The sequence below is a fragment of the Maniola hyperantus genome, chromosome 27 (assembly GCF_902806685.2).
Source record: "Maniola hyperantus chromosome 27, iAphHyp1.2, whole genome shotgun sequence".
Classification (NCBI taxonomy): Eukaryota; Metazoa; Arthropoda; class Insecta; order Lepidoptera; family Nymphalidae; genus Maniola; species Maniola hyperantus.
Genome location: NC_048562.1, coordinates 3958869 through 3976519, shown reverse-complemented (window position 1 = coordinate 3976519; position 17651 = coordinate 3958869). Strand labels below are relative to the sequence as shown.

Genomic DNA, 17651 nt, shown 5'->3' with positions numbered 1-17651 from the left:
AAATAATTAACTAACACTAAGTAATGGTTTTTCTCCTTGATTCCAAGTTCTTCAGAACCAATTTTTTAGTCTTATTATCGATTTTGAAACACCTTAGCTATAATGTACTACCCAAAAGAATAGAATATATATGTACAGTCCAATCCGAAATGGGCCAGCGTGGAAGAATAAGGCCTAAGCCCTTCTCATTCCGAGAGGAAACCTCTGCTGAGTTGTTGGCCTGAGATGGGTTGATGATGATGATGATATGTTGCACATTAAAATAAATAAAATCAATTTTTTCTTAGATGAATTAAATTGGCAAACATATTGCTTTTCGCTGATACGCGTAAGCGCCATGCTATGAACGACGCTTAAGACATTTTTCTCGGCGTCTTATTCCTCATTACTGTGGGTTGTGCCCCCTTCCATTAATTACAATTACGGTTATTATCAGATGTTAAGATGAAACTGTGTCACTAAGGAAACGAAAAGTCGCTCACCCATCCATTTACCGACTTGAGACAACGTTGCTTAACCAGTGTGCTCAAACGTATTTTAAAACGTTTTTAATGCGAACAAATAAGGGAATTAATCTTTAGTGTCTCTTAAGCGCCATGCAAACATTGTCGCTTACGCATTTCTGCAAGGAGTTAATTCAATTACATTACAGCAAAGGAAAAGCAGATTTTATAATGAAACGATTTTAGATATCTACCTATAGATGTACAGCACGCGGCCGAAAGTAATGTACATCGACTTTTAGTAGGAGATAGCAAATTTGTAGAGCACTGTCTCTGTCGTTGAGACCGACAAAACGTCATATAGGTATGAGCGACAGAGACAACGCTCTACAAAGCCGAAATGTCAGTCTAAAGGCCCATGTACATTACTTTCAGCCGCGTACTGCAGTATATTTTGGTTATAGCTGAACAAATAGTGTAGTAGACAATCTACGTTTATATAATGTAGAAGATATTAGCTATATGAGTGAAATTCAATAAGATTTGAATTCAGGAATAGTAGAAATCAGATAAGAAAGAAGTACCTAAAATTCCTTTCCAAGAAAATATATCCCAACTAGAAGATACCCGCGACTTCTTCCGCGTGGATTTTTTTTTAATCCCGTGAGACCCTTGATTTTTCGGGAAAATACCGGCCAAGTGCGAGTTAGGCTCGCGCAGGGAGGGTTCCGTATTACAGTCGTACTTTTTCGACATTTTGCACGATAATTCAAATACTATGACGTATAAAAATAAACAAAAATCTCATGACCACAATTTAATTTTTTTTGTGTGATGTAACCACAAATTCACGGTTTTCAGATTTTTCCCCGAATGTCTGCTATAAGACCTACCTACCTGCCAAATTTCATGATTCTAGGTCTACGGGAAGTACCCTGTAGGTTTCTTGACAGACCGACCGACAGACAGACAACAAAGTGATCCTATAAGGGTTCCGTTTTTCCTTTTGAGGTACGGAACCCTAAAAAGTAGCCTATGTCCTTCCTTGGATGCAAGTTAACCTTGTAACAAATTTCGTCAAAAATGGTTGAACCGATCAGCCATGAAAAGCTACAATCAGTAGTTTCGTGCTATGCGAGGAAGGAAGTTAGTATAGCACTCTCTCTCTGTTATGTAATCCCATACAAATGATAGAGGCAAAAATCTCTCAGTGCGCGTTAACCATTTTGAGTTACCAACCAATAACAAACAATGTTTCATAAAAACATTCGAAATGTAATTCGAAAATGTTTTCAAAAAACATTGGAATTCAATCAGAAAATCAATACGGTATTTGACAACTAGTCAAATCAGTAACTTTTTATCAAACGTCAAAACGCGCGCTTAGTATGCGAGATTTTATGAAATACCGGTGTGTGACGTCACAATCATTTGACGTGCTTTTTTTAGTTCGATAATTTTAAATGGTTATTACACTTAAAACCAACAAAGGACGTGGATTTTACGTGTTTTGGAAGACCCTCTATTTAATAATCACTGAGAAATAATTTATTTTTGATGTAGTCAAATACCCAATTGTTTGTGATTGGTTGGTATCTCAAAATGGTTAACGCCCACTGAGATTTTTGTCTCTATCATTTGTATGGGATTACGTAACAGAGAGAGCGCTATACTAAGTTCTTTCCGCGGATAGGGTATAGGAAACGATGTATGAAACATAACAATGATACACTTACACGAAGGTATCTTCTTGAACACATGTTTTCCCATGAAGTCTAGAAATCTTTGCGCGTAGAAATTGGGCCGGTGGACTGACACGGTGTCCTGGAAAATAAATAGTTTATTTTGTTTATTTATCACGGAACCACCGCCCACAGAATTACACACTTAAATCTAAATATATAAAAGGAAAAGGTGACTAACTGACTGATCTATCAACGCACAGCTCAAACTACTGACGGATTAGGCTGAAATTTGGCATGCAGGTAGCTATTATGACGTAAACAGCCGCTAAGAAAGGATTTTTGAAAATTCGACCCCTAAGGGGGTGAAATAGGGGTTTGAAATTTGTGTAACCCACGCGGGCGAAGCCGCGGGAATAAGCTAGTCCTTTTATATACAGGGTGTAACCAGAACACTGGCAAAAACGAAGATGGGTGATAGTAATGATGATTACTAATATGATACCACAAAAAAAAACCCGAAAAAATATAAAAATCCTGTAATTTTGTAAAAGTTTACAATACATTGCAAATAAAACACCTGACTGACGCTAGAGGTCAACGAACGTTGCGTAAGAAGGTCACTCGGAGTCAATGCCGCGTCGTAAGCGGGGCATTGATCCAAGTTTTGCACGCTATACATTGCGGGTTTAAAAAATACTAAATCATTAAAACTACAAAATCAGGCAAATTGGTATTGGATTGTGTTTAGGTAGTATAACAATACGCTAAGTTTTTGCTAGCGTTCTGTTAAAACTTAGCGTAAAAAAAGCGTAAACGTAAAACTTAGCGTAAAAACCTTGTATAGATTTTTTTTTAATTTGTTATCAAATCAAAATACATACAAATCATCATCATCATGATCAACCCGTCACCGGCTCACTACAGAGCGCGGGTCTCCTCTCAGAGTGAGAAGGGTTTTTGGCCATAGTCTACCACGCTGGCCGTGTGCGGATTGGTAGACATACAAATAAAAAAGCTTAAATTGAAAACACCGAAAAAACCACAGAGGTTTGTCCTCAGTGCCTAGCTGCAACGAAGGTACCTATTAACTAATTACTTAAAGAAATAATCTACAGTAGGTATAGAACGCGAAGAATCAAGTAAGTATGTAACATATAATCGTGAGTAGGTTTATTAAATACTAGCTGATCCCCGCGGCTTCGCCCGCGTAGACACGCCACGGAAGCTCACAGATGAGACGACTTTTTTCAATTTATTGCAATTTTCGAAGGGATCTCTAATTTTTTTGAAAATAAAATATAGCCTATGTCACTCAGGAATAATGTAGCTTTCTACTGGTGAAAGATTTTTAAAATCGGTTCAGTATTTTCAAAGATTACCCCCTACAAACAAACTTAACGACATTACCTCTTTATAGGTGAGATCTCGTAGAGCTCAGAGAAGGAACAAACTAGTTGTGCCTCCTAAAAGACTACAGATGTTTGAAAAGAGTACACACTATATGGCAATAACTGTGTACAATAAACTTCCTGACAACTACAAAAACACTACTATAAATAATTTCAAGAGGAAAACTCATGAGCTGCTTATAAATAAATGTTATTACAACATCTCGGAATTTTTGATTGATGAGCTCAAATAATTTGTCTAAAATAATATCTAAATAATGTAAATCTGATGACTGAGATTAGATGACTGAAATAAATTATGGTCTTGTAGTGCAATAGTTAGGTATCCCCTCTGTATGACATGTAAAATTTAAATGACTGTTTTTATTTCTATTTTTTTTCTCTTGTTTTTGTATGACTTAATTAATTTACTTTCTGAATATTATATAATTTTAAAGATTTTGTAATTTATATGTACTTACATGTTTTTAAAAATTTAACTGTAATGTAATATTTAAATATTCATACACCAATATTCTAAGGTAGAATGCATAAGGCTCGCCAACTAATTTTATAACCATGTTATGTCACCTGCATTCTTATGACTAAATTTATTATTTATTTATTTATTTATAATATTATATTATAGACTACTTATGTAGGTTTATTAGGTTATTATTATTTTATTTATTTTATATCTAATTAGAACGGCAGTGCCATTTACACTAACTAGATGATTAATAATAAATTTAAATACAAATAAAGGTACAAGAAAAAAGACATAAAATACAAAACGATAAAAGATCAAAGAATTTTGAATATGTACGCTGAGAACATTGAATGACATATACTCACGCCGTCGTGTATCATGCTCTTCCACGTGTGCTCCAGCTTCTTGCGAAGGCGGTAGGACTGCAGGATGTCGATGATGCCCAGGAACAGAAGGAGCCGCTCGCCGCGCGCGTTCCTCGCTGGAATACCGCCCGGCCTGGTGACAACAACATAATATTGAGACCAGCGATTTGACTATCTATAAAACTATATTTTTATAATATTTTTTAAGGGTTCCGTACCTCAAAAGGAAAAACGGAACCCTTATAGGATCACTTTGTTGTCTGTCTGTCTGTCAAGAAACCTACAGGGTACTTCCCGTTGACCTAGAATCATGAAATTTGGCAGGTAGGTGGGTCTTATAGCTGGCTTTAGGGGAAAAATCTGAAAACCGTGAATTTGTGGTCACATCACACAAAAAAAAATTAAATTGTGGTCATAAACTAATAAAAGTATTTTCAATTTTCGAAGTAAGATAACCATATCAAGTGGGGTATCATATGAAAGGGCTTCACTTGTACATTCTAAAACAGATTTTTATTTATGTTTAGGTAGAATAGTTTTTGATTTATCATGCAAAATGTCGATAAAGTACGATTGTAATACGGAACCCTCAGTGCGCGAGTCTGACTCGCACTTGCCCGGTTTTTTATTTTTAATAGAGATAGCGAGCAAACGAGCAGGCGGGTCACCTGATGTTAAGTGTTTACCGCCGCCCATGAACATTTGCAGCACCAGAGGAACCGCCGATGCGTTGCCGGCCTTTTAGGAATCTGTTGGTCCGCCCCTTGAATAACCCCATGTTGTGATCTAGTGGGAACACCGCCGATGGGAGTTGGTTCCACAGTTTGGATGTGCATTGTGCATGGAAAGAAGGCTTTGCCGGTAGGGTGGTAACTAGCCACAATAATACGACATAATATGTATCCCACAAAATTTCTCCAAGGGCACTTGGGTTTCCACTCGCTCAAAACCAGAAGAGACTGCGACCAAATTGGTACAATTTGCAAGATTCTTAGGGGTGTGATCGACTGCTCTGAACTGCACAACAAGCTCTGCTGCGTTTATGCACCCTCTAATTACAGCTATCTCCGCCACCGCTCCAAATTTTTCTCCTGTCCGTTTAGTCGCACGGTAGCGCGCTCCAGGGTTATGCTGTATCTTTGAAAGTTTTGAAAGAAAGGTCACCCATACCGCGCACTTTGGCTGCGCTCAACGCGCTGCTGAAGGAGTCCCCTCGCTGTGACATATTTGCTGACAAATGGGCTGACCTCATGGGTCAGATTTTGCACTTTTGTGAAAATTTATAATTTTGCTTTTTAAAATTTATAATTTTAACAATTTTTGTATGTATGTTTATGTTAGTTTGTACTCGTAGTTTAATTAGTGTAATTGGCTTTATGGCCGTTCTAATTAAATAATAAATAAATAAATAATAATAATAATAAATAATTATAACTAGAGACTTACGGGACATCTTCCTCCTCATCGATGGGTTCGCTTTCTGCCTGGATGCTCTCCATCGCCGTCGAGTGAGCCACCAGCCGCTGGCGGTTTATGGACCTGCAATTACATCCAAATACATATTAGAAATTATAAAGTCGCTCAGCGGGGCTATGTTGGGTATCTCTCTGAGGGACAAAATTCGTTACGAGGAAATCCGTGGGACAACCAGAGTGACCGACATAGCCCAACGAATTAGCCAGCTGAAGTGGCAGTGGGCAGGCCACGTCTGCCGCAGAACCGATGGCTGATGGGGCAGACGTGTTCTGGAGTGGAGACCGCGTATCAGCAAGCGCAGTGTGGGTCGACCTCCAACCCGCTGGACTGACGACCTTAAGAATAGATAGCGGGAAGTGGGTGGATGAGGAAGACGGAGGATCGTCTGTGGTGGCGTGCTCTTGGGAAGGCCTATGTCCAGCAGTGGACGCAAACAGGCTGATTGATTGATTGATTGATTGACATATTAGACTAAATATATAAAAGGAAAAGGTGACTGACTGACTGACTGATCTATCAACGCACAGCTCAAACTACTATACTGGACGGATCGTGCTGAAATTTGGCATGCAGATAGTTTTTATGACGTAGACATCCGCTAGGAAAGGATTTTTGATAACTCAACCCCTAAGGGGGTGAAATAGGGGTTTGAAATTTGTGTAGCCACGCGGACAAAGTCGCGAGCATAAGCTAGTCATTGTATAAAACGGTAATATACTACGATTATTTTGGCGATTTTTAACTGTACTATAACTGCTTATTTTTCGACTCAGTTGTATGACTCGAAATATCGGCAGTTTAAAATCGCCAAATTAATCGTGGTATGTACCCGTCTTACAGCCGTACTCAGAGTCGCTAATCGTTACTTAAGATTGAGTTAAAACGAGACAGATTTATGTGAGAGATAAAGCTCTGTCTCGTTTTAACTAAACTTAAGTAACGATTAAGCGACTTTGAGTAGGGCGGTTATACAATAAAATATGTCGTTAAACCACGAAATAACCTTAAAATCATGATAACGGATGTTTTGCGACACCGGTTTTTGTACAAGACACCCACACACCCACCAAACAATACACACCCCACAACACACACACACACACATATATATAGTATGACAAACATTTCCGTACCAAAAAAACCAACCCATGTTCTTTATCATATGATGCTTTATAAGTTAGTTTGTCATAAAACACCATACCATTTTTGACAAATAAAAACATTGCTATTAAGTAATCTATCCATAGATTACAGAGAGATTGTATCTTTAATCTGTCGATAAGTTACTTAGCAACGTTGTTATTTGTCATAAAACACCATACCATTTTTGACAAATAAAAACATTGCTAATAAGTAACCTATCCATAGATTACAGATAGATTGATTTTAATTTCGGCCGTAAATGATCACGTGGCTAATTCTATTATACACAATCTCTAAGTTAAACTACTTATATTGATAGGTCTAAATCTTGTGCTATCCTTTTCCGCAGCGAGCATTGTGAAAGAGATAGCAAAACAAGTCCCGTCATATTTGTTTAGTTTGAGATGGCGTACAACAGAATTAGACAGGATGACGATCCATCTATACTCTAAAAACTATCTTAGTAAAAATAGTACCTACTTTAAAACAAAAAGATGGACTCTGGATATTTAGACAGTTATAAATCCTAACTCCCAAACATGCATAGATAGTATTATTTCACTTGTACTTTAATATCTACACTAGGGGCTAGACTTTTCCTTTACCAAAAAATAAATTTGACATTTTAGCAGATTTCAATTTAGTACAAGAACTGTCAGAACGTCAAATTTACTTAATGAAAAAAATGAAAAGAAAAATAAAAGGAAAAGGTGACTGACTGACTGACTGATCTATCAACGCACAGCTCAAACTGCTGGACGGATCGGGCTGAAATTAGGCATGCAGATAGCTATTATGACGTAGGCATCCGCTAAGAAAGGATTTTTGAAAATTCAACCCCTAAGTGGGTGAATTTGGGGTTTGAAATTTGTGTAGTCCACGCGAACGAAGTCGCGAGTATAAGCTAGTATAATATAAATATTACTTTCTGCCGCGTAGTGTAAAGTAGTGATTTTCAGTTTACCATGCATCGCGTTTTGAAAGATATTTTCAGAAGAGAGAAAATATGGAATTACTATTTAGTTATTCCATATTTATACATAAAATATGGAATTACAATTAGTCTAATAATTAATAGTAACTTCTATTTTATTCATTAGACACTATTTCTATCATGCAAATAAACATTATTATTTAATAGTTATATTACAAGGGAAATGTAGTTTGATTAGACAGAGACAGACATATATTCGTTAGTGCGTTAGAAAGAGAAGGGACGATAACGCAGGCCTGTGCCAAAAACCAGGGCTGCAGATCTAGGATGAAGTATTATTAGTAAATAATTTTAAATACATATCAAAAATTGTATAACCGGCAGGATTCGAACCTGCGTCTTCTGGGTTCGCGCCCGACTCCTTGACCGTTAGGCCACGGTTTGGCTTACTGCCAGTGACGTTTGTGATATATATGTTCACTCAGTACTGAAGCGACTGTGCAGAACATACATATCACAATTTTCGTCACTGACAGTAAGCGAAACCGTGGCCTAGCGGTCAAGGCGTCGGGCGCGAACCCAGAAGACGCAGGTTCGAATCCTGCCGGTTATACAATTTTTGATATGTATTTAAAATTACTTAGTAATTTCCTTGAAGTGTAGGAAAAACACTATCATAAAAATTATAAAAAATAAAGTATTATTAGTACTGTTAAGGACAAGACAATGATTAGAAAAAAAGAGAAAATAATGCATACTGTGTCCTTTTCACTTGTGTCTTAAAATCCTCTTTGCCCTGCTCATTCCTGGAAAGTTTTAAAGAAAAAAGAACCGTCACCAATTTTGAAAAAAAGTATAATATTTACAATAAAATTCCAATTTTACACGATACTAAAAAGATTTTCTTATTTCTTTTCACTTTGAAAATATTTGAAAAACCAGCAGATACATAATATGTAATTACGATAAAAGTTTAAGGGTGCACTTCCATTAAAGCGGAGGGAAGCGGAAGCGTGCTCAATAGACCAATCAGGTTATTTTTAGGCCGCAATTACAATTGCACGTTTTACTCACGTAAGTAGTTAGCTTACGACAAATTTACTAATGTAAACACTTTTGTAAGTAGTTAACTTACGACTTACTAATGTAAACACTCTTATAAGTGTCATTTACTTACCTAGTTGTTTTAGCGTTTAGACTATCGTGAGTGATTTCCATTATACATGTATGACAAAAACGGCTTTACTCACGTTTTTCGTCGACGTTAGCCCGACTAGTTTCGGACCCATCCGGGGTCCTACAGGGACTCCGAAACTAGTCGGACTAACGTCGACGAAATACGTGAGTAAAGCCGTTTTGTCATACATGTATACCTAGTTGTTGTCAATTACTTACGCGAGTAAAACTTACAGATGTAATCGCAATTCGCAGCCTTAGATAATTTGATTACATTAGCTAACAACAATCAGATTACTAGCAACAGTAACAGATAATAGTTAACCCATTGACGCAAAAACCTCGTCATCTCTCGGTAACCTTCCCCCCGATTGGGTAAGAAAAACGTATTCATCGTAATCGACAGCAAATTCTGCACTTTGATTGGTTAATTCCCTGTTTAAATTTTTTCACAGCCAATCAAGGTTTAGAATTTGCTACCGATTACGATGAATACGTTTTTCTTACACAATCGGGGGGAGCATATTGGTCTCTAACACATCTCCGCTCCGTTCCACTTGAGTGGACAGGCATCCTAAAAGTCAGGTTATTTAAAAAAAAACAAAAATAGGAGAGAAGAGAAGGGTTACCTGGTCCTATTAAGTCCGCTCTTCTTAGGTTCGCCGTCGGCTTCGTCGTCACTCTGGGCCGAGTCAGTGCCTTTCCGGGCCTCGGACTTTTCCCGTTGGGCCTCGTCCAAGTTGTGTATGCCTACTAGCAGTGAGTAGTCCATTATCTGTGAAAATACTAATATTATTAAAAAAAAAAAAATTGGGAACCAGAGTGACCGATATAGCCCAACGAATTAGCCAGCTGAAGTGGCAGTGGGCAGGCCACGTCTGCCGCAGAACCGATGGCCGCTGGGGCAGACGTGTTCTGGAGTGGAGACCGCGTATCAGCAAGCGCAGTGTGGGACGACCTCCAACCCGCTGGACGGACGACCTTAAGAAGATAGCGGGAAGTGGGTGGATGAGGAAGGCGGAGGATCGTGTGTGGTGGCGTGCTCTTGGCAAGGCCTATGTCCAGCAGTGGACGCAAACAGGCTGATTGATTGATGTGAAGCTGTGATAGCCTAGTGGTTAGGACGTCCGCCTTCTAATCGGAGGTCGGGGGTTCGATCCCGGGCACGCACCTCTAACTTTTCGGAGTTATGTGCCTTTTTATTAATTAAATATCACTTGTTAAAACGGTGAAGGAAAACATCGTGAGGAAACCTGCATGCCTGACAGTTCTCCATAATTTTCTCAACTGTGAAGTCTACCAATCCGTACATGGCCAGCGTGGTAGACTATGGCCAAAACCGGCATGGTATGGGCATATAAAGAAAGCCATATCACTAGAAGACGCTGTAGCGGCCAGTAGGGCCTACGCAGCATAGTCAATCCGAAACAACACACAAAAAAAACTAGAAGAAGGAAAAAAGAGGAGAGGACAACCAAAGAAAAGGTGGATAGATTGCGTGAAAGAGGATATGCGTGTAAAAGGGTTGGATAATGCGTTGACGGATGACAGAAGTGAGTGGAAGAAAAAGACATGTTGTGCCGACCCCACGGAGCGTGGAATAAGGTACGGAAGAAGAGTGTAAAGTGTTTTAAGAAAACCAAACTGACAAGACAAACAAGAGTGAATAGGCATCTTCTAGGTAAACGCGTCCCATCTTAGGCCACATCATCACTTTCCATCAGGTGTGATTGTGGTCAAGCGTACCTATACCTATAATGAATCAGTAGTCATATTATAAATGTGAAAGTGTGTTTGTTTGTTGGTTTGTCCTTCAATCACGTCGCAACGGTGCAGCGGATTGACATGATTTTTTGCATGGGTATAGATAAAGACCTTAAGAGTGACATAGGCTACTATTTATCCCGGAAAATCAAAGAGTTCCCATGAGATTTTCAAAAAATCTAAGTCCACGTAGACGAAGTCGCGGGCATCAGCTAGTAAAAAATAAAAAATAAAAACTAACCTTAAAACTCTCCAGCACACGGCAGTCCCTCTGCATAGTCTTTATCAACGCGGTGTAGGTGTCCGCTTCCAGGAAGATCCCCTCCTGGTGGTGCTCCATAAAATCCAGGTCTTTGTATGTGGGTGATCTCTTTTGTCTTTCCGATTTGTTTGCCTACAAACACAGAAAAATCAACCTCAAGAGTATGCATATACAAGGTTTTGCATGAAAACAAAATCTTATATGGAAGGAGGGCGAGGAAGGATGCCCATCACATGGGCGTCCTACCTGGCCCTCTGGTGCCCTCCAACTTGCCCTGCACTACAAGGTGCTCAATGGAGTCACTCCTATGCCGGACGACGACGACGACTGGGTCCTCTCCGGTTGGTCGAAGGCCAAGCGGGGGTACGGGCCTCGATGCATGACCTCCTTACCCGGGTGAGGCGCAGGGGAACTTTGTACCGTGGTGGAGATCTTTTAGCCGGGATTCCACCAGCAGGGCCCGCCATCTTGGCTTATGGCCCAGTGGTCTATTTGTGCATCCGTTTGTTCTCTGCGATGCGGGCGACGATCGCACCGGCTATTAATCAGAGATTGGTCCCTGCGCGATGGTGTAGAGTTCACTGTCGAGCGCAGAGACGAAGTAAAATCAGGCGGGTCTCGCGTCATCATAGTCGTCGTCCCTGGGGTCGTCTCTGTGAAGGCGATCGCAGAAGCTCTCGAGGCAGTTGACGCTCGGTTGGCGGTCGAGGAATGAGTGGAGCGATGCCGTGGAGGTGCACGTACGGACGTACTCCTCCACGGTGGGCATCTTGAGGTCGCGATGGATGCCGGAAGAGGTGAATGAAGAACTTTAATGCCCCGCTGTAGTATGCGACATTGTACTGTGGCGGTCGCCACAATTGCAAGCAGATGGCGCTCCTCACTCGCACGAAGAAATCGATTAGCAATCACTAGATACGAACCCAAGCCTTGACTACTCACGTCGCTCTCACTAGATGGCAGCACGGGTACCATCCTCGGAAGTTAAAGCAGAACACGCAAATCTGAATCGCACTAACGGAGTGTTTAGGAATCTGCACTATATACATATAGAACTTTCAAGACGCTACCGAGCAAGACCAGCCGCTCGGTGGGAGATCACCCTTTGGTACGGTCGAGCCTACACACTGCATTACAGTACTAAACGCCGAATGACCTACCTTCCTCTTATAAGTGGATCCTTTGAGATCGTACTTCTGGTGTAGCTTGACGGAGGATGGCAGCAGGTTGTTCATGGCGACGAGCCGCACGTTTTTACTGTTGCACTGGTAGCAGTATAGTCCGAAGAATTTAGGTAGCAACGTGCGGGGGTTCTGCAGACAAAGAAAATTAACATGTAATATTCAAAACGCTAGTTATATTGGGGGCGACATCGACAGCAGGGGATGCACAGAGGTGATATGAGAAAATTCCTTCGCCAGGAATGCAGAATTGGGTATTTTCCTACTTTTGAATTTGATACATATTATAACTTTATTATAAACTAGGATAAAAACAATGACGTACACTGAAAAAAATATTAAAATCCAACAAAGATTGACAAAGTTACAGGCATTTTAATTTTAGAGTGGGAGGGTCTTCTATCCCTTTCTCGCAAAACGATAATTTGTATGAAACCGCACGAAGCTACTATGGCATTAGTAGGGTGTGACGTCAAAATTATTATTTTTATCCTAGTTTATAATAAAGTAACAAAAAAATTGAAGTCAAATACCCAATCACTAAGGAGAAGAGCGTAGCTTAGTTATACAAAGAGTATAACTAAGCTACGCTCTCATCTGATCGAGATTTAAGTAGTACCCGGGCAGCAGTTTCTGTAGAAACTCCTTCTCCTTGTGTTGAACGGTCTTGATGATGAACTCGTCATCGTTGGTCAGGTAGAATATGCTACCGGACGCACCAGGTTTGCCCAGCTCAGGTAGGGTATATGGAATTTGCTTCACCAAGATTTACCAGGAATGCAGAACTACAATGAGTTTCGTCAGGTAGAATATACTACCAGACGCTTCGGAGACGCCCAGATCGCGTAGGGGTGAGATGTGGAATTTGCTTCACCAAGATTCACCAGGAATGCAGAACTACAATGAGTTTCGTCAGGTAGAATATACTACCAGACGCTTCGGAGTCGCCCAGCTCGCGTAGGGGTGAGATGTGGAATTTGCTTCACCAAGATTTACCAGGAATGCAGAACTACAATGAGTTTCGTCAGGTAGAATATACTACCAGACGCTTCGGAGTCGCCCAGATCGCGTAGGGGTGAGATGTGGAATTTGCTTCACCAAGATTCACCAGGAATGCAGAACTACAATGAGTTTCGTCAGGTAGAATATACTACCAGACGCTTCGGAGTCGCCCAGATCGCGTAGGGGTGAGATGTGGAATTTGCTTCACCAAGATTTACCAGGAATGCAGAACTACAATGAGTTTCGTCAGGTAGAATATACTACCAGACGCTTCGGAGTCGCCCAGATCGCGTAGGGGTGAGATGTGGAATTTGCTTCACCAAGATTCACCAGGAATGCAGAACTACAATGAGTTTCGTCAGGTAGAATATACTACCAGACGCTTCGGAGTCGCCCAGATCGCGTAGGGGTGAGATGTGGAATTTGCTTCACCAAGATTTACCAGGAATGCGGAACTACAATGAGTTTCGTCAGGTAGAATATACTACCAGACGCTTCGGAGTCGCCCAGATCGCGTAGGGGTGGCATGTGGAATTTGCTTCACCAAGATTTACCAGGAATGCAGAACTACAATGAGTTTCGTCAGGTAGAATATACTACCAGACGCTTCGGAGTCGCCCAGATCGCGTAGGGGTGGCATGTGGAATTTGCTTCACCAAGATTTACCAGGAATGCAGAACTACAATGAGTTTCGTCAGGTAGAATATACTACCAGACGCTTCGGAGTCGCCCAGCTCGCGTAGGGGTGGCATGTGGAATTTGCTTCACCAAGATTTACCAGGAATGCAGAACTACAATGAGTTTCGTCAGGTAGAATATACTACCAGACGCTTCGGAGTCGCCCAGCTCGCGTAGGGGTGAGATGTGGAATTTGCATCACCAAGATTTACCAGGAATGCAGAACTACAATGAGTTTCGTCAGGTAGAATAGGAATTTGCTTCACCAAGATTCACCAGGAATGCAGAACTAGAAGGAGTATTATACAATGAGTATAACTAAGCTATGCTCTCACCTGATCGAGATTTAAGTAGTACCCGGGCAGCAGTTTCTGTAGAAACTCGCCTTCCTTGTGTTGAACGGTCTTGATGATGAACTCGTCATCGTTGGTCAGGTAGAATATACTACCGGACGCTCCGGGGTTGCTCAGCTCGCGTAGGGGTGCACTGCACATTGACATCTGGAACAAATTGTTTCATTTTAGTGCTCGATGGTCCCTGGTGGTCCCTGATAGCCTAGTTTAGGTTAGGGCGTTGGCCTTCTTTTCGGGAGGTCTGGGGTTCGATCCTAGGCTCCCTCTTACTTTTCGGTTATGTGCGTTTTGAACAATTAAATATCACTTGCTTTTACGGTGAAGGAAAATATCGTGAGGAAACTTGCATGCCTGAGAGTTCTCCATAATGTTCTCAAAGGAGTGCAGTCTGCCAATCAACACTAAGGCAGCGTGGCTGACTATGGCCAAAACTCTTCTCATTCTGAAAAGAGACCCATTCTCAGTAGTGGGCCGGCGATGGGTTGATCATGATGCTTGATGGATGATCATATCATTTTAGTGCCGATGGAGAGAGCTATGCTCAAGCATAGCTCTCTCCATCTTAGTTACTCAAATCAGATATGAGGAGATCCGTAGGAGAAATAGAGTAACCGAAATTGCGAAATTGCGAAGCTGTAGTGGCAATGGAAAAACAGACGTTAGAATCCCACCATCCCGGATCAGTCTTAATGTTTGTTCATCTATAGAAACTAAACGGGTGGACTGATCATCATGGCATCATCTGCTTGGTACAGAGCATCTTGCATCCAGGGACGGATATAGGCTACTTTTTATCCCAGAAAATCAAAGAGCTCCCACGGGATTATTAAAAAACTGAAACTTACGCGGACGAAATCATGGGCATCATCTAGTAATTTAATTAGATTGAAATAAATATTATGTACTTACCATTATAAAAAAAACGTCTAACACGAAACTCAACTCTTATCTAATCCCTTCAGTCAAGGGATAACTATAAGGTATATTTCTGTAACCACTGATGAACTGATGTACAGCGCGTGCCTACAGCATTTCACTCAATTGACACTGAATACAAAGTACAGGAAATGATATTTAAATATGCGAAAAGAGCCTGTGATAAGAAATTATACTATGTCAATAATTATGCTATCACTGAATAAACAAACTATTTTTTTGATGATAGTTAAGTGAACATTTTTACGTTAACTTACGTAACGACTTCTTGACATTTCCAGAACACTGAAGTGTTTTTAGGGTCCCGTACCTCAAAAGGAAAAACGGAACCCTTATAGGATCACTTTGTTGTCTCTCTGTCTGTCTGTCTGTCGGTCTGTCAAGAAACCTACAGGGTACTTCCCGTTGACCTAGAATCAAGAAATTTGGCAGGTAGGTAGGTTTTATAGCAGACATTCGGGGAAAAATCTGAAAACCGTGAATTTGTGGTTACATACCACAAAAAAAATTAAATTATGGTCATGAATTAATAATTAATATTTTCAATTTATAAGTAAGATAACTATATTAAGTGGGGTATTATATAAAAGGTCTTCACCTGTTCATTCTAAAACAGATTTTTATTTATTTTTATATGCATCATAGTTTTTGAATTATCATGCAAAATGTCGAAAAAATACGACTGTAGTACGGAACCCTCGTTGCGCGAGCCTGACTCGCACTTGGCTGGTTTTTTTATGATAGTTAAACTATCATTTACGTTAACTTACGTAACGAATTCTGACATATCCAGAACACTGAAGTGATTTTTTCTTGCATAATTACTTTAATCCTTTTAAAGAAACTACCTGTGTTTCTGGTATAAAGAATTTGATTCTTACTTTTTGGAGTTATGTGCGTTCTGAAAAACAATTAAATATCACTTGCTTTAACGGTGAAGGGAAACTCTCTTCTTCAAGTGGCATCTCCTACCGGAGCGGAGGTTGGCAATCATTAAGGCTAACTGGACCTTGTTTACTGCTGCCCTAAACAGTGATCTTGTACTCATATTAAACCACTGGCGAAGGTTCTTGAGCCAGGATATTCGTCTACGGTCAGATCTACGTCTGCCTTTTATCTTGCCCTGTATTATGAGCTGCAGTAAATCGTATTTTGGGTTGCGCATAACATGGCCAGATATTCGAGCTTTCTCCTTTGCACACATTTGAGTAACTCAGTGGACTTCCCTATTCTTTGCAGCACGGTGGTATTGCGTACACGATCTCTCCATGAGATTCGCAACATTCGTCTGTACACCCACATCTCGAACGCTTCCAGCTTGTTGCTAATCGCTTGAGTTAATGCCCAGGTGAAGGAAAACATCGCGAGGAAACTTGCTTCATACTGAGAGGAGACATGATCTGTAGTGAGCCGGCGATGGATTGATCATGATGACCTAGTTCTCAAAATTAGTCCTAGTTTATACGTTTGAGCTATCGTATCGTATGAGTTGCGTACATACATATACGCCCATTTTCTTATCAATGTTTACAAAAGAATTATTATCATTTGAATGATGGATTAAACGAGTCTAAAATCTGAATTTTTTGCTGAATTAATGAAGCCTTTGCGGAAATTCAGCGCTGGCTGTTTTATGAACGAGGAAAACTACGTCATAGCAATAATTCAAGGTTACTTTAGTAATGATCCTTCACAGAACTCTAAAGTTAACAGAAATATCGCCGGCATACTATAGAGCACCAGTCTCGTCTAAAAAAGGGAAGGGTGTACTTAATTAGTTCCAGGGCAATTTATGATTTATGATTTATTTATTCATTTGCTTTCATGGTTACATGAAGCCCCTAGTAATGATCCTTCACAGAACTTTCAGTAAGATAATAAAAACAGTATCATCATGTACGCATAGGTTTTGAACAAACTCAGAGAGTGGGCATGGGGCTATTTTTCTTCTTTTTATGAAGGCCTAGTACTTTTAGGGTTCCGTACCTCAAAAGGAAAAACGGAACCCTTATAGGATCACTTTGTTGTCTGTCTGTCTGTCTGTCAAGAAACCTACAGGGTACTTCCCGTTGACCGAGAATCATGAAATTTGGCAGGTAGGTAGATCTTATAGCTGACATTTGGGAAAAAATCTAAAAACCGTTAATTTAGGGTTAGATCACACAAAAAAAAATTAAATTGTGGTCATGAACTAATAATTAGTATTTTCAACTTTCGAAGTGAGTGACTATATCAAGTGGGGTATCATTTGAAAGGTCTTCACCTGTACATTTTAAACAGATTTTTATTTATTTTTATGCATCATAGTTTTTGAATTATCGTGCAAAATGTCGATAAAATACGATTGTAATACGGAACCCTCAGTGCGCGAGTCT

At 40.2% G+C, this 17651-nt stretch overlaps 1 protein-coding gene across 17 annotated transcripts in view; it reads right to left on the bottom strand.

Annotated features, from left to right (window-relative positions):
• The window catches only part of PIP5K59B (Phosphatidylinositol 4-phosphate 5-kinase 59B), a 65098-nt gene that overhangs the window by 31751 nt on the left and 15696 nt on the right, over positions 1-17651 (bottom strand). For 12 of the 17 annotated variants that reach the window (XM_069507892.1, XM_069507889.1, XM_069507893.1 and 9 more), the window contains exons 5-12: positions 14323-14487; positions 12287-12439; positions 11106-11258; positions 9730-9875; positions 8683-8730; positions 5818-5910; positions 4372-4504; positions 2180-2267 (exon numbers count right to left, since the gene is read on the bottom strand). In XM_069507892.1, the coding sequence (XP_069363993.1) occupies positions 2180-2267; positions 4372-4504; positions 5818-5910; positions 8683-8730; positions 9730-9875; positions 11106-11258; positions 12287-12439; positions 14323-14487 (979 nt within the window). Of the gene's footprint in view, positions 1-2179; positions 2268-4371; positions 4505-5817; positions 5911-8682; positions 8731-9729; positions 9876-11105; positions 11259-12286; positions 12443-12907; positions 13045-14322; positions 14488-17651 lie in introns of those variants that run through there. The other 5 variants (XM_034982550.2, XM_034982554.2, XM_069507887.1 and 2 more) reach the window with 2 other exon arrangements.